We start from the raw sequence: 21,514 nt of genomic DNA, 5'->3' as shown, positions 1-21,514 counted from the left end.
TAACTTGGTAGTGAAGTTATTGTACCTCAATCATTAAAATCAATTTTGCTTTACATATAATTGTATTATAAAGCTAATTCCAGGGGCAAGATCTATTATATTCAATTGAATTCCAAACATTGATGAACCATGGTATTAAATTCCAACACTGCATATGGGAGTTTAACTTTTTAGTTTGAATTCACTAATATAATTAAATTGTGGCAATTCAAACAAAGAGATACTTTCCATTACTAAAGTTAATAAGGCATAAAGAAGTGCTAGAAGAAATCACAAATCTAAGCATATATAGGTTGGAATCTCTTGCAAGTCAAGGAAAAACAAAATGGAATCTGTGGGTTTCTGTTTGTAAAAGAGTTTTTTCCAAGACTTAAAAATATATACTGACTATCATGCACGGAATTGCTGTAAGATACCAACATTGATTTATCTATATACCTTATGAAAATCTATCTTAGTTTTAGTCACATTTGTTTTCATTAGACTAACATCTCTGTAGTGGAAAAAAAAGTTTTATGCTTCAAATTACAGAGTTCTAACGCAAGAATGCAATGGCACCCCACTCCAATACTCTTGCATGGAAACTCCCATGGACGGAGGAGCCTGGTAGGCTGCAGTCCATGGCGTCGTCGCGAAGAGTCAGACACGACTGAGCGACTTCACTTTCACTTTTCACTTTCATGCATTGGAGAAGAAAATGGCAACCCACTCCAGTGTTCTTGCTTGGAGAATCCCAGGGACGGCAGAGCCTGGTGGGCTGCCGTCTATGGGGTCGCACAGAGTCGGACACGACTAAAGCGACTTAGCAGCAGCAGCAGCAGCAAAGCAAGAATGACTGCAGTTTTAAGGTTCCTCACTCCATCTTGTTCCTCCTCTAATCTTCCCCTGCCTAGTGAACTAGAGCTTAGAACTAGTGAACTAGAAGTGAACATCCTTCTGCCTAGTGAACTGGAGCTCTTAAGCACTCTTGTTACTTTGGGATTTAAGAGGAAGAGAGGATAGAGGGGGTACAAAACTAATGGAAGAGAAAAGTTAGGAAAGAAGGAAGGTATCTGCCTGTTAAAGCTCAGATTCATCCCTGCCCTTTCCTTGCTTCATTTTAAAACAGAAGAATGACTCCTACAGCTATATTCCCCAGGATTCTTTTTCCTGACATCCAATATACTTGGTCACTGGTAGATTGCAAGGCAAAAGGAGCAAAGAATCCAGAATATTTTCAGTTCAGTTCAGTTCAGTTCACTCAGTCATGTCCGACTCTTTGTGACCCCATGAGTTGCAGCAAGCCAGGCCTCCCTGTCCATCACCATCTCCTGGAGTTCACTCAAACTCATATCCATTGAGTCGGTGATGCCATCCAGCCATCTCATCCTTGGTCATCCCCTTCTCCTGCCCGCAATCCCTCCCAGCATCAGAGTCTTTTCCAATGAGTCAACTCTTCACATGAGGTGGCCAAAGTACCGGAATTTCAGCTTTAGCATCATTCCTTCCAAAGAACACCCACGACTGATATCCTTTAGAATGGACTGGTTGGATCTCCTCACAGTCCAAGGGACTGTCAAGAGTCTTTTCCAGAATATTTTACCCCCTTTCTAAACCAGATGTGTACAGGGATTATTTCAGGCCGTATCTACATTAGCTTCATGATTTCAAATTCCTGGTAGACTCTGATCACCATAATTCTACCATAATTCTGCCAGGGACACCCCCACCACCTCCACACTTGCCCAGTTCTGAAGCATTCTGGATCTCTCCAGCTAAAGGAGCAGCAATGGCTTTCTGCTGCTGCTACACTCTTGTTTGCCTCACTACCTCCCATTTCATTTCTGAGCTCTTCTATCATCTGTACAACCAGTAGCCTCCAATAAATCCCTTCTCTCTGAAAGTCGAAAATGAATTTTGTATCCATAACTGGACCATGACTGTTACAGAAAGGAAGGTTGGGAGGGACAGAATGAGTCAGTTGTTTTCTTTTCTAGGTAACTATGGTTACTGTCATGATGGGTATAGAAGGAGGCAGGGGGAACAGAGAAAGAAAAGGAGCAAATATTTATTGAGCACTGTTGGTGAGTAAGTGTTCTATTATCATTTAACCTTTGCATGTGAAGAAACTGAAACATAGAGAGGTTAGGTGTTTACCAAGATCATATTGCTAAGACAAGGTTGAACAAGAATTTGAACTTAGAACTGATTCCACACTTTCTCCAAACGTACTCAGTAAGTGTACTTGCTGGAGTACCCTTCCTCCCTAGAAAGCATTAAGGTTATATTCAATAACAGTTCTTGATGGGGGAGGAGTGTTTTTTTTGACTACATTTTTTATTACTTTTATAAGGTACAAGTGTCAAATAACTCAAAATCTGAGTTACTGCCGTGGTCATACCACACTTACCTGAAGTTTGCTATTACTTGGCACAAAAACTAAAGTTTTACATCTTTCACATTCTTCCTCAAGCTCCACATTCAATAAAGTGCCAAATCGTATTGAAATCAACTTTCTAAGTCCCTCCCAAATCTACCATAATTTATTCATTCAATATTGGATTGCCATATGCCACAGTAGGGGGATACAAAGATGAACTAGATGAGTCAAAGGAGATACTGTCTGACTCTTTATATGCTCCTTTCCATCAAGTTCTTTCTCACCTGGATCAGAACAGTAGTATCTTTATTGTTTGGGTCGTATTTCTCTTCTTTCCCAACCATCTTGCTTATGCCCCTAGAATGAATTTTATTAAACTGAAATACTAGGTCACTTGGGCTTCCCAGGTGGTGCCAGTGGTAAATAACCCACCTGCCAACACAGAGACATGAGAGATGGGTTCGATCTCTGGGTCAGGAAGACCTCCTGGAGGAGAGCATGGCAACTCACTCCAGTATTCTTGGCTGGAGAATCCCATGGACAGAGGAGCCTGGCAGGCTACAGTCCATAAGGTTTCACAGAGTTGGACATAACTGAAGCGACTTAGACACATGCACATACTAGGTCACTTGCTTCCTTAAAGTCTTAGAGGAATTACACGTAGCTTTTGATGCAGCCTTGTGATGGCACACGGGGTACATCAGGTCTGTTTCTTCCAGCCTTTACCTATGATACTTACCCATTTCTCGTATGAACTCTTTCACCCTTGGGCATCTATACACGTTATCCCCACTGCTTATAATACCCTTCCCCATCTCATACCTTTATACAACCCTCATTCATCTTTCAAAATCCAATAAAAAAGAATTTCCTTCTCTGAAATCTATTCTCCGAGTCCACCCTACGCCTACGCCTGATGCTCCATGATTCCTGTTCTTGGTTCCCACGGCACCAGTGCATACTTTCATCATCATATCACAGCACTTATCAGACTGCCAGGTAAACGCACTGTCTCCTCCACTCTGCTGTGACTTCCTCGAGGGCAGGGAGAGGCTTGGGCTCACTTGGCATCTCCAATGCCAGGCTGAGGATTTGGCAGACAGCAGATCCTCAGTAGCACAGTGGTAAAGACGCCACCTGCCAGTGCAGCAGAGGAGAGAGATGAGGGTTCAATCCCTGGTCAGGAAGATCCCCCTGGAGTAGGAAATGGCGACCCACTCCAGTCTTCTGGCCTGAAAAAGTCCAAGGACAGAGGAGCCTGGCAAGTTACATTTCATGGGGTCGCAAAGAGTCAGACATGACTGAGTGACGGAACACGCAGAGATTCTCAGTACATACAAGAATGGAGACGTACACAATTTTGAAACGGTGAATATACAATCTAACTGTATAAAATTCAAAATGAAAGCACACTTTTTACTGTTTGAAACTCCTATTTTTATATCTCTGCTCACAGATAATAATAGATTCTACTTTTCCACACCCAGTTATTAGTGTAATTATCCAGTTTTCTTCAGCTATTACTATTTTCTTCAGCTATTACCATTTAACAAAGTCTGAAGTTGTACACCTGGTCAGAGAACTCCAGTCAGCAGGAGTTAATCTAGTAACTGTGAAATATCCATAAACAGTTCTCTAGATTTGACATTTATTAATGAAGTATGTAAGGTGCAGTTTGTAAGAATATTAGAAAAATTTTGGTAATTTTTCTCTGTTTAGTGCATCATCTCTGCACTATTCTGTAGAGGAGCCCTGTGCAAATAGAGCTTAATACATCGGAGAGTGCTGCTTTTCTCAGGACAATATCTTCCTTATAGTAGGATTACAACTGAACAAAAAAGTATTTGCACTTTATACAGGTCACTGTAAGTTCAAAGTAAACAGGATGAGCAGCTTCGTACACCTGTCAGAGATCCCACTGGAAAAGAAAAGCATCTCAGATTTACCTCTTGGATAATTTGATAGTTTAAAGATGGGCTTAAAACCATAGATCAGCACTCATACCATCCCTCAACCTCCATGCACCAGAAGGAAAATAAAATTACTTATTTAAAAAGTACTTCTCACTTCTGGTGGCAATAGAACTGTTTATGATGGTTTGAACTGAGCTATACATTTAGGTCGGAGAAGGCAATGGCACCCCACTCCAGTACTCTTGCCTGGAAAATCCCATGGATAGAGGAGCCTGGTGGGCTGCAGTCCATGGGGTCGTGAAGAGTCGGACATGACTGAACGACTTCACTTTCACTTTTCACTTTCATGCACTGGAGGAGGAAATGGCAACCCACTCCAGTGTTCTTGCCTGGAGAATCCCAGGGACAGGGGAGCCTGGTGGGCTGCCGTCTCTGGGGCTCCACAGAGTCGGACACGACTGAAGCAACTCAGCAGCAGCAGCAGCAGCATACGTTTAGGTGGTGCAAATATTCAAGAGTTTTGCCCATATTAAGATAAACTTCTGGCACTTCCTGGTGGCCCAGTGGTTAAGATTACACCTTGCGATGCAGGGGACACAGATTTGACCCCTGGTTGGGCAACTAAGATCCCACGTGCCACAGAGCAACTAAACCTGTGTGCCACAACTACCGAGCCCGTGGCATAACTAGAGAGTCCGTGCGCCACAGTGAAAGATCCCTCGTGACACAACGAGGATCCTGCACGCTGCAACTAAGACCAGACACAGCCAAATAAATAAATACATTTTTTTGAAAAAAAGATAAAACTTCCTTAAACTATTGACCCTTAATAACAGAGGTCTATTTATACAAGATTACGCTAGCCTTCAACCCCAAGCTAAACAAGTTTTGGGGAAATACTTCAGAGAGAAATTGCTTTTGCATAATAGGAGGCCTTTATTTTGGTTGTGATAAGAGTGATATTTTTGTTATACTCTTCTGAAGCCAGATCTACTCAGAGAGTATATGACTTCATTTCAGGTATTAAATAAAGATTGACTTCCTAGAAACTATTACTGCGATAATTAAAGTTCTTTCTAGCCTGCTTCTACTCTCAATGTCATGCCAAAGGGTGCCAAGAATCCATGATCAAAGAATGCAGTGATGCGGTGGTGGTGCCACACCAAAGACAGGAGACCACTGGTTCTGCTTTTTCATACTCTTTATTGCCAACAGTTTAAAATGGTCAACATAAAAAAAAAATTGATAATAAATACTGCTCTTTGGGCTGTAATAAATAAAAAGTTTATTAACAAGGAATGCACTTTTCCAGCCACAAGTGTCTTCAAAAATTAACAAAACAAAAAAAATATATATATGGCCATAGTTCACAGTTAAGCAGCCAAAAGCTGCTCCAATTATAGCCTTTAAACAACATGGGAGCATCCTCCCTTTCCCTCCCCTTCAGGAAGTATATTCACAGCTCCAAGTCCTCTGTCCGAAGCACTCTCCACAGAGAGAAGTTAAGAGTCAATGCACCTTTCTGCAAAATTGTCTGAAAAGCCTTTAGAAACAGGTACGTCAAGGAAAACTGCATTCGGGTTCATTCTCAGCTCGTCCAAAGTTCAGGACTGTGTACCTCAGACTGGTCTGGTTCCACCAGGTCCAGTGGGCCACAGAGAAATTGTTTTCGTACCACCACCTGTCCATCTTCTTCAACGTGCTGTAGATCATTCTAATGACTTCCATGTAGATCTCACAGTGGAAAAGAGGAGTCCCATAGGGTCCGTTCAAGAAATCTCCTAGTTACACCTCTGTAAGAGCATGTTCAGAGCGTATTCCATTCGATTTTTTAATTCTAACGAACAGCCAGACATCAGCAGAGTTGTCAGTCTAAAAGTTGTAGATATCCTGTCCTCATTGATGTAGGTGAGAAGGTATTCTTCATTTTGGCTACAGATGATTATTTTTGTATGATCATGGTAGAAATTCACCTTTAAAAAGTAGGCATAGATATTGAGCATCTCTAAATAGTCAAGATATGAAGAGTTTTCTCAATAATTGAACTGGCTATGTAAAAATCATTTCTTAGGACCTAAACATGCACTTTCTTAAAGGGTTCATTTACCTGAAAGGTGCCATCATTGAAGAGCATCATTAAGGCCTTATCAGATTTTAGCCACTGAAGGAGGTAGAGCCGAGGTCTTCGAACATCAGTAACACTAGGCAGGTCTCCACCCTGAGAGAGATTGGGAGGGTTAGTGCCTAGGAAGACTTCGCAATGTGTGCACTCAGTTCTTCTAGCAAACGCCTCTCAGCCATAAGCAAGGGCCAGAATGGCCTGGAGGTTCCTGGCCCACCACCCAGAGATCCTGAGTCATAGACAGGACGCAACATGAGATGCTGCACTTCTAAAAGCGTTGAGGCTGCACAGATGCTACTGCTCTGTGGACCACACTTCAAACATCACTTCTTGAAAGCCAGGGGACTTACATCCATGAGGTTCTCCTCCATGTAATGAGAGAAGTATTTCAGCACCGTCACTTGACTAATGAATTGTTCAGGGGCATCTGTGGCTTGGAAAACAGAGCACTGGCCAAGCTCCGCATAATAGTGAACTGTTCTAAAGAACAGGGAGAAAAGAAACAGAAACAGGAAAAGTCAGTCACTGTTTTCCGATTTCCTTAGGGCAAAACTGAAGAACTGACAGGGCTTCCTTAGCTGGACACACTTACTTTTTGTCTGGAAGGAGGCTCATGTGAGCACCGTTGTTGAAAAGGACTCCTACGGTGTGGTCTGAGAGCTGGTACCCAAAGCCGTATTTATTAGAGTAGTCGACCCACTTGGTGACCCACTGAAAGGAAGTGCTCAGTTGCTCTTTGGGGATGCAGTCAGCTTCTGGCATGTTTTCGAGACATCCTCGAAGGACTCTTGCCACCGTGTCTGCGACACTTCCCATGGTACTGTCCTCAAGGCCTAAAACGTCAGAGAAAGTTATAAAATCATTAACAACAAAACCTCAGGCTATGGTAAGTGCTAGGTCTCCCTCCACTAATTCTAAGGATGGAAGACTCAAAATTGCTCCAATCCTCTAAGTTGCTTCTTCTATATTAAATCAGGCCAAAAACCAAGCTGACTTCAGCTGCTCAGTGTTGAACACTGGCGTTTAGAGTGTCACTGTTTAAAATGTGATTGACAACTTACATTCACTGCTACTGCTGCAGCTGCCAAGAGTTCCTCTGACTATCATCCGAATAGCATCTCCAATCTGCTGCTTGTTTTCCACTGCGGGTGTTCCAGATCTGGCAACTGTAGTGGTAGGTGGCTGGAGTTCCTAGAAGAGAGAGGAGCCAGATGACAGTCAAGCATTTAAAATTCAACTAAAGTTGAGAATTCTAGTTTAAGATGAGATTATAGCAATTACTAGGAAAGCTTATCACAAAGCAATGGACACAAGCCCAGTAAAAGATATTTCTGATAACTCAACTGCACGCATTGTTAAACTAAGAGATAAAATCTTTCATTTTAAAGGCTTGGGGAAAAAAAACTTAAGTAAATATATCATGATCCAAGTGATAATTAACAAAGAATGGAAATGATATAAAGTGTTTGTAACTACTTTATTCTTCTCTAGCATACCTCATCTGTCCTGTGTTTGCTGGGTTGCTGAGTTATCGAAGTCTTTTTCAAATCATGCCTAAGCTTGTAAATTTCTTCATCTTCTTTAGATACTTTATCTGTAAATCAAGAAAAAGGATTATGAGCATTATTCTATCCAAACAAGATAGAAACAGAGCAAGTCATATTTCCTCCTTTTGCATTAATAACCAACTTAAGAGCATTCAAGGCAAAACCAACAGTTTTATCTTTGCCATCAACTGCAATTATCCAAGAAGCACACTTTAATGCATCTGAAACAAAACTATCAACTACAGTTTGCAATTTAGATTTATTATGCTACCAAAAGTTCAACAGTTTACTAACATAGGGGCCAAATTATGTTAATATGAAAGCCTCTTTCAACTAACTTATCAACTTCATACATATTGTATTGGATACAGAAAAAGTCTTATAACTTACTATGTGTGTCAATATATCTTGCTTTGTCTTTTTTGCCACCAAAAAGAGCAGCAGCTGCCTTCTTAAAGAAATTCTTAGCTGGGCTTGACAAGTGGAAATCTGGAACTGTGTGACAACAGCTAGAAGAGAGTCTATCTGGAGTGAAGCCCTGTGAAACGTAAGAAAAGTCTTTCAGTAACCTGCTGGGAAATTAGGATCAAGAGCATGTAATAAAAAGATGCAAAAAAAAAAAAAAAAATCCACCAACCTGCAAAAAGAAATCATGTCGAATGATGTCATCCAAACTGGGACGATCTTCTGGATTTTTGGACAACATGCTAGCTATTAAGTGCTTAGCAGGAGCCAGCAATGAAGAGGGCATTGTATACCTTGCTTCTCTTATACATCTGTAAGTTTCTTTCAGATTTGTAGTTTCAAATGGAGGTCTTCCTAGTAACATTGTATACCTGTATACAAGGAAACACTTCTTTAGGAACCATCATAAAGCAATTCTTTTCCAGTGCTAAAATCTACATCTAAATTTGATTTTTTATTATCTTGGTGCGTTTACTTACATTACACAGCCTAAGGCCCAAATGTCTGATTCACAGCCATGTCCTTGTTTGTTGAGGACTTCAGGAGAAAGATAATTTGGGGTACCACATATTGTCCTGGGAAAACAAAATACAAAGATTTCACTAGGAACTCTCCTCTTGTTTAAATTTAGTTCTCTGGGTAAGCTATGCTGAATTTCTATTTGGAAACATTTGACTTTTGGCATATGAACAATTGACATTTCACCAAGTGACTTGGTAATTTTTTTTTAATGCATGTACAATTGTTTTCAGCCGCATGACAAAGTGCTTTAAGCCAACTGAGACCAGGTACAAGAGGACATTTTTATACATTTCAGGCAAATAAAAGATTTGTTTCATAATCAACTTATGGCCAAAGATACTCTGCCAAGGCCATAGTGGCACTGAGTAAGTGTTTCCTTCAATTAACATTGTAGCAGTTTACAGATTTTAATATCAACTAACCTCTGAAACATTAATTGGAAGATAAAAAGGGCATGTTTGATCTCCACAAAACCCTAGTTAACATGTATCCTTCTGACTCTTACCTTCTCCTGTGTTCCAAGGGTTCCAGCCTGGCTGCCAAACCAAAGTCCCCAACTTTTAGTTCCATGGCTTCATTAATAAAAAAGTTCCCTGGATGACAAAAAAAAAAGTCTGAATTCTCTTGAAAAAATATTCTAACCAAGTACACACACATCTATCCACTGGAGAGGCAGGCAGCCAGCTGCTTAATAGGCGAGCCATCATTCAGAAGCAACACTGCATTGGCTAGATCCCAACTAAGAACATTACGTAAGAAAAGGGAGTGAGAGCGTGCACCTCTGACACGAAAGTCGGGGTTTGGAGTGAAAGGCTCACCTAGTTTGAGATCTCTATGCAAGATTTCTTGTTCATGAAGGTACTTTAGTCCAGACACGATCTGCCTGAGGTAATATCGGACTTCTGGCTCTGTCAACACCTTCCTTGCTTTCAAGATATGAGCCATGGACTGGGAGGAGGAGAAAGAAAAAAGAGAATCTGTCAAACAAAGTTGCCAGCATCAGTAGTTTCCTTATGCAGGATGAGCAATGAAAGGTAATGCTGCCATATTATAATTATGTCCACAATCAAATTCCCAGATAAAGTGCTATTTGAATGCCAGGTCAGTGTGCGGGAAGTACATGCACAGATGAGTGAAGACTTACCCTTCTACTGCAATATTCCAAAAGAATGTAAATGTTTTCTTTGTCCTCGAAGTAGTGGTAAAACTGCACGACGTGCTTGTGATGGAGAATTCTGTGAAGCTCTATTTCTTTGTCAATCTAAAAGGAAAAGCAAGATCAGTCTTATTAGCTTCCTTCACCTCTGCAAAGCCAGCTGCTTACACATGCAGAAGACATGTTCGTAACAGGGAAGGGCCATCTCTGCACACAAAGAAAATATTTTACTCAACAGTCATACACACCTTTTCCCTTTGATGAGGTTTGGCTACTCTGCTGTGAGGAATAATTTTTGCAGCGTAGACTTTGTTGTTAGTCAAATCTGTCATCTCGTAGCATTTTGCAAAGCCACCCTGAAAGGAAACAAAGCCGAGAGGGAATTGAGTATGGCAGGAACATGGACGGCAGATTTTTTTTAAAAAATAAACGAGAAAGATAAGCAAAAATATGAGGAAGGGTGGACAGAGGGACGCGGTCTACTTTTTAAAAAGCTCCTTCACGAAGGGAAAGCACTCCTAACAACAGTTAAGTGAAAACGGTGCCCCTTCTCCTTTTACAAAGAGGAGCTTTACGGAGCGGAGCTGGGGGTCGGGGAGATGAGAAATAGGGTCTGAAGAGACGTGTCAAGAAAATTCTCTGGGGTGGGGGTGGGGAGGCATCTGGAGGGCTAGGTCAGGTGTAGAAAACCCTCGATTCTGGCCTCAAGATCAATGTCTTTGGGCTCGTTGGGGAGGCAGACAGAGCTGCCGGCAGGGATGGAGAACGCGACCCCCGCACTACCAGCGCACAAAAGCCAAAGGAGGGCAGGTGAGCACCCCCACGCCGTGCCGGGATCCGACTACGGAGACCTCGAGAAACGGCGGGGGAGCTGGGACTCCGGGTCCGGCCCGGCCCGGGGGTAGGGGGTGGAGAGTGGGGGAAACGCCCGGGCAGACCTCCCTCCCGCCTGGCAGCTGGGCGCCCGCCGCTCGTCACCTTTCCCAGCACTTTGCCGCGGCAGTAGCGCTTCCCCGTCGTGGGGTCGACGATAATCCGCGAGATCTCGGCCCCCGAGTGCGAGTGGTGGTGATGATGGTGGGGGGCCGCCGGCTGCACCTGCGCCGGGGGCTGCGGCGGCTGCGGCTCCTCGGGGGGCGGCTGCAGCCGCTTCTTTTTCGAGTCCCCGCCGCAAGCCTTGCCCAGCGCCTGCTCGCACATCTTGGTGCTGGCGGCCGGCTGGTAGGTGATAGTCCGTAAGAGCTCCATGGTCGCCTCGTCGCCTAACACTACCGGCCACCACCTCCGAGGCGCGGACACACGACCGAGCCGGCCTCTGCCCTCGAGCTCCTCCCCGCCGCCAACCTCCCGCGCCCGACGCCTCGGTCCACTTGTGCGAGTGTGAACGCCGGGCGAAGTCTTATATATGGGTTGAGAAGGGGGCGGAGAATCGAAACGGAACGTGACGTCACGGGCGACGCCCCGCCCACCGGCCTCCAGAGCGCGCGGGGCCAGGCGAGAGGTCGCTAAGGGCCGATGGGTTTCCGCTTGCAAGCCGGGTGCGAAAGCGGGCGGTCTGGCCGCGGGGGAGCGCTCCCCGCCATGAGGAGGCGGACACAGGCGTCTGGCCGTCCTCGTGACCAGCACCCCGTTCTTGGAATGTTCCGAACTTCTAGGTTTGAAGTAGAAACCCGGGGGCCGACGCCTCGGCCCCGCCCCGTGGCCCGCGGCGCTGCGGTCATCGCAGGTTCCCTCTCCCGCAAAGCCCTTGCGGACCGCCCCGCAACCTGACGCCTCCGGTGTCATGGGGTGACTGTGGCCAGAGTCCACTGCACAGGCACGTGAGGCTTCCCCCGGACCACCTGGAAGACCGGGCTGCCGCGGACCCCGCGCTTTTACCCTACCAATTCCTGTCTAGAGGGTCCCTCCGAGGAGGCCGTGCCCCTGAAAGGCAGGGATTCCCGGAGCAGGGTCTTCCGAGCTCCCCGCTGCTTCTGAACGAGGCAGACTTCGGCTCAGGCCGGTCGGCTGACCATGGCCAAGTCGCACTTAGTGCTCATCACCCTAGATCAAGCCTTTATCTGAAGTCAGGCTCTTAACCTTGGAGAGGGAAGCAGTTGCCCGGGAAAGGTTTAGCCTTCAGGATGCCCGAAGACTGGGAGCAAAGGCGCCATCTCGTGGAATGTGCCAGAAGCGCAATTAGCGGTTGGAGTAGGCCGCGGTATGGGCTTTCTTTGACAATAAGTGGTGTAATCCGGCTCCTGGTGCTGATTATGGTTTTACAATCGAAATCATCTATCTCTTCTTCCGAAGGGCTTATGCGGACTGCGTCGTTTAAATGGCTCATTAAGCCACGAGGCTGCTCTGGTGCTGAGAGAGGCAGTCTTAGGCCTTCCAAATGGAGAGAATTGGAGCATGAGGGAGGAACATAGCGTAGTGAGTTAAAACATGGCTTAGTTCCCTGTTTGCAGATTTTACAGTTAAGATTTGCTAACCTAGGAACATCATTCTTTCTTGCTGTAATGACGATAGTATTTTTATGTGCAGTGCACCATATTTAGTGTTTTCAAATGCCTTATTTAATTCTCCATCCGTTTTAAGTAGAAAATACTGTTATTCCCATTTTACAGATGACGAATGTGGGGTTTAAAGAATTTAAGTAACTTCTTATATAGTCTCTCTGTATAAATATTTAGTAGATCATCCAAGTTATGTTAATGAGCAGTAGGCAAATTTTTAAATCTAAGATAAGATATATTTCACAATATTTCAATAGTAATTTCCAGTTCTATATAGAACATCAGGTTAATAACCCCCTGGAAAGTATTTAGAAAAGGGTTGGCTCAAGTCCATATACCATCAAGGAGTATTCTTGCCTGGGAAATCCTTTGGATAGAGGAGCCTGCTGGGCTATACAGTTCTTGGGGTCGCAAAAGAGTTAGCAACAGGACTTAGCAACTAAAGCAACGACAACAATGCCTGTTATCAGTGACTTAGGTATGCATGGTTTCAAAGACTCTGTCTCAAGTACTTCGCGGTAATGTAGAAAAGAGTGCCATTGGCATTACAAAGCAGAAAGAGAAAGTCTTCTGTGACTCTTCCTTTTTGATTCTGTAAACAGGGCAAGCCCAGGCATGTTTCTTATAAAGTAAAAGTGAACTTTACCCCCAAATTGTCAGGGCTGGAATAAGGGGTGGACCTAGAGGTAGACATGAAGACTTACGTAATCTTCCTCGTTAAAGTTAAACCTAGGGGTGACCTTTGACCCCCAGATTTAGGCAGAGTTGTTTACTAGCCTGTAGTAGGCTTGCTGGTTTAGCAATTACTACCTAAATTTCCAGAGCTAATTTTACACCACGTCTATTTTATCTGCTGATAATGAACTTTTAAATCTAATTTGTTTATGACTTTCTATGATAAAAGGACTGTGAAGAATAGTCATGATATTTTTATTATTATTTCCATTCTTTGATTATCATATATTATTGTATATCTCTTTACCAAATTTACTTAAGCATTTGATGCACTGTTGAACATGCCATAGGAAATTCAGGTCTATCCTCCAAAACATTTGAGCACTTACTAAAATACTAACATGTGTATGTGTTATGGAGTCTTCTGTCCAATTATGAAAAATCTGATTTTTTTTTTTGGTTTCTAGTGCCATCATGTGGACAGAACTAAAATTTTTAGTAGAGCAGAAAAGGAAATAAATGTACTTTCAAATGGAGATAAATCTTTAATTAAAAGATATTTTCCTGTAGTTCTCTAGATTTAATGTAAAGCAGTAACCTAATATTATTTTTAGTGAAACTTGACACACTGATTGCAAATTTTACATGAAACTGTAAGTGATCAAAAAGAGCAAAGTAACTTTACAGAAAAATTAGGAGAAGGAAGGTCTTTCCTCTGCCAGTCATCAAGACTGTAAGTTATTAATTTGCTCTATTAAGTTAGAGCAATGAAGAAAGTTTGGTCCTCTCACAGGGATAGACTAACAAGTGAAATAGTTTAAAGAGCCTAGAAATAAAGGCACATGTATATAGAATTGTATATGAGCCTGGAAATAGATGCACAACTATATAGAATTGTGGTATATGAGCCTAGACATAGATGCGTGTGTATGGAGTGTTGTAGTATATGGCAGAGGAAGCATGATAGGTTAGTGAGGAAAGGAGACTATCCAATAAATGGAAGTAGAAAATTGACTTTTCCATATTAAAAAAAAAAATGAAGTCTGTATCTTACACTGTATTAGTTTTCTAGGGCTGCCTTGACAGAATACCACAGTCTGAATGTTCAATTTACAGAAATTTGCTTTCTCTCTCTGGAGGCTAGAAGTCCAGGATCAAGGTATTCCTCCTGGGGCCTCTCTCTTTGACTTGGCAGTTGGCTGCCTTATCTTCTTGTCTTCATGTGATCATTCCTTTATGAGCGAGCATCCCTGGTGTCCCCTTGTAAGTCCAAATTTCCTGTTACAAGGACAGCAGTTAGACTGGATTGTGCTGTGCTGTGCTTAGTCGCTCTGTCATGTCTAACTCTTTGTGACCCCATGGACTGTAGCCCGCCAGGCTCCTCTGTCCATGGGAATTCTCCAGGCAAGAGTACTGGAGTTGATTGCCATGCCCTCCTCCAGGGGATCTTCCCAATTCAGGGATGGAACCCAGGTCTCCCTTGCAGGCAGATTCTTTACATTCTGAGCCATCAGGGAAGCCCAAGAATACTGGAGTGGGTAACCTGTCCTTTCTCCAGGGGAATTTAGGGCCCACCCGAATGGCATTGTTTAACCTTAATCACCTCTTTAAGGCCTTATCTCTAAATACAGTCACATTCTGAGGTACTGGGGGGCTAGGGATTTGATACATGAATTTTGAGGGGAAACAATTTTTAGCCCATAACACACACAAGGTACAAAAAAAATCTACTTCAGATGGAATAAAGACTTAAAGATTAAGAACAAAGCAAAACATCAGTAGGAAACAATAGGCAACCGATGTTCAGAGCATAGGGTGGGGAAAGTTTTTTTTTTATTGAGAGAGAGTTGTAGAGTTGACATGTAATACCCTGGTGGCTCAGTGGTAAAAAAATTCACCTGCTAATGCAGGAGACATGGGTTTAGTCCCTGGGTCGGGAAGATCCCCTGGAGAAGGGAATGGAACCCACTCCAGTATTCTTGCCTGGAGAATTCCATAGGCAGAGGACCCTGGCGGGCTACAGTCCATGAGGTCTCAAAAGAGTCAGACATGACTTAGCTATTAAATAACAAACTACTAGTTTTACGTGTATAATGTTATGATTTGATATCTAATATAGGTATATGTAGATATTAATAGAGGCTTCCCAGTTGGCTCAGTGGTAAAGAATCCACCTGCCAATGAAGGAGAGACAAGTTTGATCCCTGGGTCGGGAAGCTCCCCTGGGGGAGGAAATGACAACCAACTCCAGTATTCTTGCCTGGAAAATTCCACGGGCAGAGGAACCGGGTGGGCTACGGTTCATGGGGTCACAAAAGAGTTGGACACAACTGAGTGACTGAGCACACACATACACACACACACACACACATAGATATATATGGTGAAACAGCTAACACAATTTGTATCACCACACATAGTTACAATATTTTTTCCTTGTGTTGTTACTGAGTCTGAGATAAGGAGGCTCTGATCACCACAGGCATGCTCAATCATTCAGTGAGCTCTGCTCAATGCAGGACTACAGGCCAACAAATCCAAGAGACGAGGTGTTCAGGCAGAGAATACAACTTTATTTGGAAATCTGGCTAACTGAGAAGATGGCAGACTAATGTCTCGAAATAGCCATCTTGTTGAGGTCTGGATGCCAGGTTCTGTTATAGAACCACAGAGAGAAGCTGTGAGGAACTAAAGTCAAAAGGCAAAGAGGGAGAGGAAATGAAAAAGTTAAAAGGGCCGTCAGTGTTGGAAAACATCTCCAGAAATGGCCAGCATCAGGGAAAAGAAAGAAGTGTTAGTCACTCAGTCATGTCCAACTCTTTGTGACCCCATGGGCTATGGACCCCAGGGACTGTACCCCTCTAGGCTCCTCTGTCCATGGAATTCTCCAGGTAAGAATACTGGAGTGCATAGCTATTCCCTTCTCCAGGGGATCTTCCTGACCTAGCGGTCACACCCAAGTCTTCTGCACTGTGGGCAGATTCTTTATCCTCTGAGTCACCAAGGAAGCATCAGGGAAGGGGTGTGTTAATCTCTTCTTTCTTGCAGCCATTCACAGGTGAACAGGGTCAGATTATCTCTCTATGAGCTGAACAGAGGCTCTTTAGTTTAACAGTCAGGCATAGAAGCAGGGTCTTCTGAGGTAGGCCATTATGTATGATTATAATAACAACATCAATGAAAAACAAGTCAAAGAAACATTTCCAACATGGAGTCAGAGTTGGTTCTTCTCTGCAACTGTATGATAGTAAATTTTAAGACCTACTCTCTCAACAGGGCTTCCCTGATGGCTCAGCAATAAAAAATTCGCCTCCAGTGCAGGAGACGCAAGAGATGCTGGTTCAATCCCTGGGTCAGGAAGATCCCCTGGAGGAGGAAATGGCAACCCGCTCCTATATTCTTGCTGGGAAAATCTCATGGACCAGAGGAGGTCACAAAGAGTCTGAATATATGATACCATATAGTTAACTCAGGTCTTCCCTGGTGGCTCAGTGGTCAAGAATCTGTCAGCCAATTCAGGAGACATGGGTTCAATCCTTGGGTAGGGAAGATCCCCTGGAGAAGGAAATGGCAACCCACTCTAGTATTCTTGCCTGGGAAATCCCATGGGCGGAGGAGTCTGGTGGACTAGAGTCCATGAAGTTGCAAAGAGACAAGACACAACTTAGCAACTACACAGCAGCAACAGAGTGTTAACTAGAGTCAGCACGCTTTACATCCCCAGGACTTACTTATTTCATAATAGGGAGTTTGTGCCCTTTGGACCTCCTTTACCCATGTTGCCTGCCTTCCCTGCCTTCTGTTAACCACTGAGCTGTTCTCTTTGAGCTCTGAATATGAGTTCAATTTTATTTTTAAATTTCACATATAAATGAGCATATTCATTGTCTTTCTCTCTTTTATTCATTTAACATAAATAGCTCAAGGTCCATCCATCTTATTGTAAATGGCAGGACTTCCTTCTGTTGTATGGCTAAATCATATTCCATTATGTGTGTGTGTATCTAATATTTTCTTTACCCATTCATCCATTAATGGAGTTTTGTTTCTATACCTTGATTGCCTTTAAAAATGCTGCAGTGAACTTGGGAATATTGTTATTTCTTCAAGATTATGATTTCATTTCCTCTGATTATATACCCAGAAATGGGCCTGCTGGGTCATATGGTAATCCTATTTTTAATTTTTTGAGGCATCTCCATTTTGTTTTCCATAGTGCTTGTACTGATTTATATTCCCACCAATATTGTATAAGGGTTCCCTTTTCTCCACATCCACCCCGACACTTGCTCTTTCTTATCTCCTTAATGATCACCATTCTAAAGAGGTGTGAGATGAAATCTCATTGTGGTTTGGATCTGTCTTTCCTTGATGATGAATGATGTTGAGCATCTTTTCATTTACTTACTGGCCTTTTGTAGGTCTTCTTTGGAAATATCCATTCAAGTCTTCTGCCCATTTTTTTAAATTGAAACATACTTGATTTACAATGTTGTATTAGTTTTTAGTATAAAGCAAAGTGATCGGATATATATGTGTGTGTATATACATTCTTTTTCATATTATTTTCCACTGTGCTTTACTAGAGGATACTGAATATAGTTCCCTGTGCTGTATGGTAGAACCTTGTTGTTTATCTATTTTGTATATGGTAGTTTGTATCTCCTCACCCCAAACTCCTGATTTATTCCCCCCTCCCACCCATTTCCCCTTTGTTGTTTCCCAGTCTCTTAAGTCATGTCCAACTCTCTGTGACCCCATAGCCTGCAGCATGTCAGGCTTCCCTGTAAATTTGTTTTCTATGTCTGTATGTTTCTGTTTTGTATATGTTTCTTTGTATCATATGTTAGATTCCACATATATGTGATATCATATGATATTTGTCTTTGACTTATTTTACTTCATGATAATCCCTAGGTCCATCTGTGTTGCTACAGATGGCATTATTTCCCTCTTTTTTGTTGCTGAGTAGGATTCCATCATGGACCTGTGCCACATCCTTTTTATTTATCATCTCTCTATGGACTTTTAGGTTGCTCCCATGTCTTGGCTATTGTCAGTAATACCACTGTGAACATTGGGTTGCATGTATCTGTTCAAATTAGATTTCTCCAGATATATGCCCAGGAATGGGATTGCTGGATCATATATGTTCTACCCATTTTTAATCAGATTACTTACCTCTTTACAGTTGAGGTAAAGAGGTAAGTAAGTAACTCCTTATTAGATACCTGATTTGAAAATATTTTCTCTCATTATGTAGGTTTTCTTTTCATTTTGTGGATGATTTCCTTTGTTGTGCAAACACTTTCTTTGATGTAGTTCCCCTTGTCTATTTCTCGCTTGTATTGCCTTTTGCTGTCAAATCCAAGATATCGTAGCCAAGACTAATGTAAAGGACTTTATCCCATGTTTTCTTCTAGTTTTGTGGTTTCAAATAGTTAATCTATTTTGAGTTGACTTTTGTGTGTGGCATAAAGATAATGGTCCAGTTTCATTCTTTTGATGTGACTATCTAGATTTCCCAGCACCATTTATTGAAGAGACTATCCTTTATATATGTCCAAAAATATATTATGGGAAAAGAACTGTCTGTTCAATAAAGGCAAAGATTTTTCAATGTGCAAATCCCATTAACCATATAACAAGAAATTGATAAATTTGGCTAAATTAAAATTAAGAAATTTGATCATCAAAAGACACTTTAAACTAAAAAGACAAGCTATAAGTTGGTAGAAAGATTTGTATACATATAACTAAAAGAAATAGAAAGGACTCCTACATATTGGCAAGAAAAATGACCCAATATACATAAAAATAAGTAAACGATATAAAGTATTTAATAGAAAAGAAGCTACTTATAGCCAATAAATAAGGTGAGTTTCTCAAAGTCAGTAATAATTAGGGAAAGATAAATCAAGACCATTTAAGCTCATTCAACAGGAAAAGGTTAGGAAACCTAAACATATCAAGTGTTGGAAAAAAAGTAGATGAGCAATTTGTATGTACAATTTTGCTAAGAGTGTGAGTTGATCATTCTTACACCCTACAACCCATCAAGAGATATACTTGCACATATGTACCAGGAGACACATATACAAGCAGTCTCATGGCAGTGCTTTCAGTGATTGAAAAAAGAAAAAAACCCACATAGACCAAATGCCCATAAGATAGAAGAAGGGGTAAATAAATAGTGGTGGTTGTTCAGTCACTCGGTCATGTTCGACTCTTTGCGATCCCATGAATTGCAGCATGCCAGACTTCCCTGTCCTTCACTGTCTCCCAGGGTTTGCTCAAACTCATGTCCATTGAGTCAGTGATGCTGCCCAACCATCTCATCCTCTGTTGCCTCCTTCTCCTCTTGCCTCAGTCTTTCCCAGCATCAGGGTCTTTTCCAGTGAGTTGGCTCTTCCCATCAGGTTACCAGAGTATTGGAGTTTCAGCTTCAGCACCAGTCCTTCCAATGAAACGGATTGAGAAAAGAAAAAAAAAAAACCCATATAAACCAAATGCCCATAAGATAGGAGAAGGGATAAATAAATGGTGGTATGTATACATAATGGGATATTATATGAAAATCAATGAATTAACATATCTACATCAGTATGAATAAATCTTAATGTTTACTTTTTTAAAATGCAAATTAAAGATTATTCTTTTATAAAATGCAAGAACTAAATCTATTTTGTTTATAGATACATTTTTATTAATTTAAAGCACTATTTAAAAAAACACGGAAATGACAAACGGTACATTTAGGACAATAGTTATTTTACCTTGTGTGAGTGAGGCCAGGGATATAATAGAAGGAAAGAACATGCACATCTGTACTGTCAGTGATCAGTTCCTGGATTGGATTATGGGAACACTCAAACAAGACGTGTGCCTGGAGAGACCAATGATATGTCATGAGCCAAGGACTATGGTTAGTCCAGTCGTGAGTACCTTAAATCCAGGTTTTAAAAAAAGAAGTACACAGTTCTGACCAGTATAATGACCAGTATAATGAGGGAAGTGAAACAATAAGAAGAACATTTTTATATATGTGTGCATTGCTAGGAGGCTGCAGGGGCTCGGCTGGCCATGTTACATCACTGAAACAGCCTGGGCACCAAGGAAGGTGAAAAGAGCCAGACCTCATTTTACGTTCATCACAATAGATCTACTTGGTTGGATATTTAAATTTAAGTTCTAATTCTTTGAAAAAGAACTTAATGAACATTAAAAGGTTAATTTTAGGATTTAAATATATAAATATGTTAAATATCTTTTATGTTAAGTTTGACACACTAGCATTTTGTAAGTGAATGAAACTCTATGGCAAATCCTGCCAGTAATCTTTGATGAAGATTTACATTATGCATTTGTCACAATAGTTGACCAAACTTTTATTCCTTCTTCTGTCTGTTTACCTGTCTACCTAACCATCTGTTTCCTGGACTTGATAATAACAGTGTTTAGGAGCAACTCTCCTTTCCCTTCATTCACTGTTCAACAAACTGAAATTACTGATTTCTATAGTGGATTTAGATCTCCCTCTACTGGTACAAAAAGATAATGCCAATCAATGCTCTAGGTTGCTTAAATGCTACTGTTCTTAGTCATACTCACCATTCCATTGCCTTATGTAGCATCAGCATAAAAAGCAAGCTCACTTTTGAATCTATCTTAAAGGACACAGCTATTTTCTGAAGTCAAATTATCTAAATTTTTATAAATAAAAAACTATTATGAGCATATAGTACAAAAACAAGGTAAAGATGTTTTATTAATACTTTTCCTCACTCTTATAAATAAATACCTTTTGTCTCATTGACATCTAAAATATTTTTTTTTTTCAAGAACATCTTTCTCTCTTTGTGAATCCTTACAGGTTGCTTATCCTCTACACATGTACCTTCAAATTTCTTGTTCATTTAGGAGCTTTTTTCTTTTTTCTTTTTTTTTTTCTTCCAGTTTTATAGAGAAATCTTTTTCTTCTTCTTCTTCCAGTTTCTTTTTTTCTTCTTCCAGTTTTACAGAGAAATAATCAACATATAATACTGTTTACATTTGGAGCTTCCAGAGTAACTCAGATGATAAAGAATCTGCATGTAATTAAACCCGGGTTTGATCCCTGGATTGGGAAGATCCCCTGGAGAAGCACATAGCAACCCACTCCAGTATTCTTGCCTGGAGAATCCCACGGAGAGAGGAGCCTGGTGGGCTACAGTCCATAGCATCACACAGAGTCAGACACAACTGAAGTGACTTAGCA

The 21,514-nt window shown here is 41.7% G+C and overlaps 1 protein-coding gene across 1 annotated transcript; it reads right to left on the bottom strand.

The window, feature by feature from the left end:
* Positions 1–5,455: 5,455 nt before the first annotated feature.
* On the bottom strand, positions 5,456–11,470 carry PLK2 (polo like kinase 2). Its single transcript, XM_019983025.2, has 14 exons — positions 11,063–11,470; positions 10,333–10,440; positions 10,073–10,189; positions 9,747–9,876; positions 9,434–9,521; positions 8,886–8,981; positions 8,579–8,777; positions 8,332–8,479; positions 7,891–7,988; positions 7,456–7,585; positions 6,987–7,227; positions 6,745–6,874; positions 6,380–6,490; positions 5,456–6,245 (listed from the first exon to the last, which is right to left on the bottom strand). The coding sequence occupies exons 1-14, from the start codon at positions 11,330–11,332 to the stop codon at positions 6,054–6,056; spliced, it is 2,058 nt and encodes a 685-aa protein (XP_019838584.2). The 5' UTR covers positions 11,333–11,470; the 3' UTR covers positions 5,456–6,053.
* Between the last annotated feature and the right edge of the window lie 10,044 nt (positions 11,471–21,514).

Source organism: Bos indicus, chromosome 20 (genome assembly GCF_029378745.1).
Source record: "Bos indicus isolate NIAB-ARS_2022 breed Sahiwal x Tharparkar chromosome 20, NIAB-ARS_B.indTharparkar_mat_pri_1.0, whole genome shotgun sequence".
In the NCBI taxonomy this organism is placed as follows: domain Eukaryota; kingdom Metazoa; phylum Chordata; class Mammalia; order Artiodactyla; family Bovidae; genus Bos; species Bos indicus.
The sequence above is the reverse complement of the archived record's forward strand: the minus strand, read 5'-3'. Positions and strand labels throughout refer to the sequence as shown.

Coding starts and splice junctions, on each gene's coding strand:
- PLK2 (XM_019983025.2), bottom strand. CDS start 11,332: ATGGAGCTCTTACGGACTATCACCTACCAGCCGGCCGCCAGCACCAAG. Junction 10,441..11,062: donor GCGGCAAAGTGCTGGGAAAG/GTGACGAGCGGC, acceptor GTTTCCTTTCAG/GGTGGCTTTGCAAAATGCTA. Junction 7,989..8,331: donor AAGATATATTGACACACATA/GTAAGTTATAAG, acceptor CTTGATTTACAG/ATAAAGTATCTAAAGAAGAT.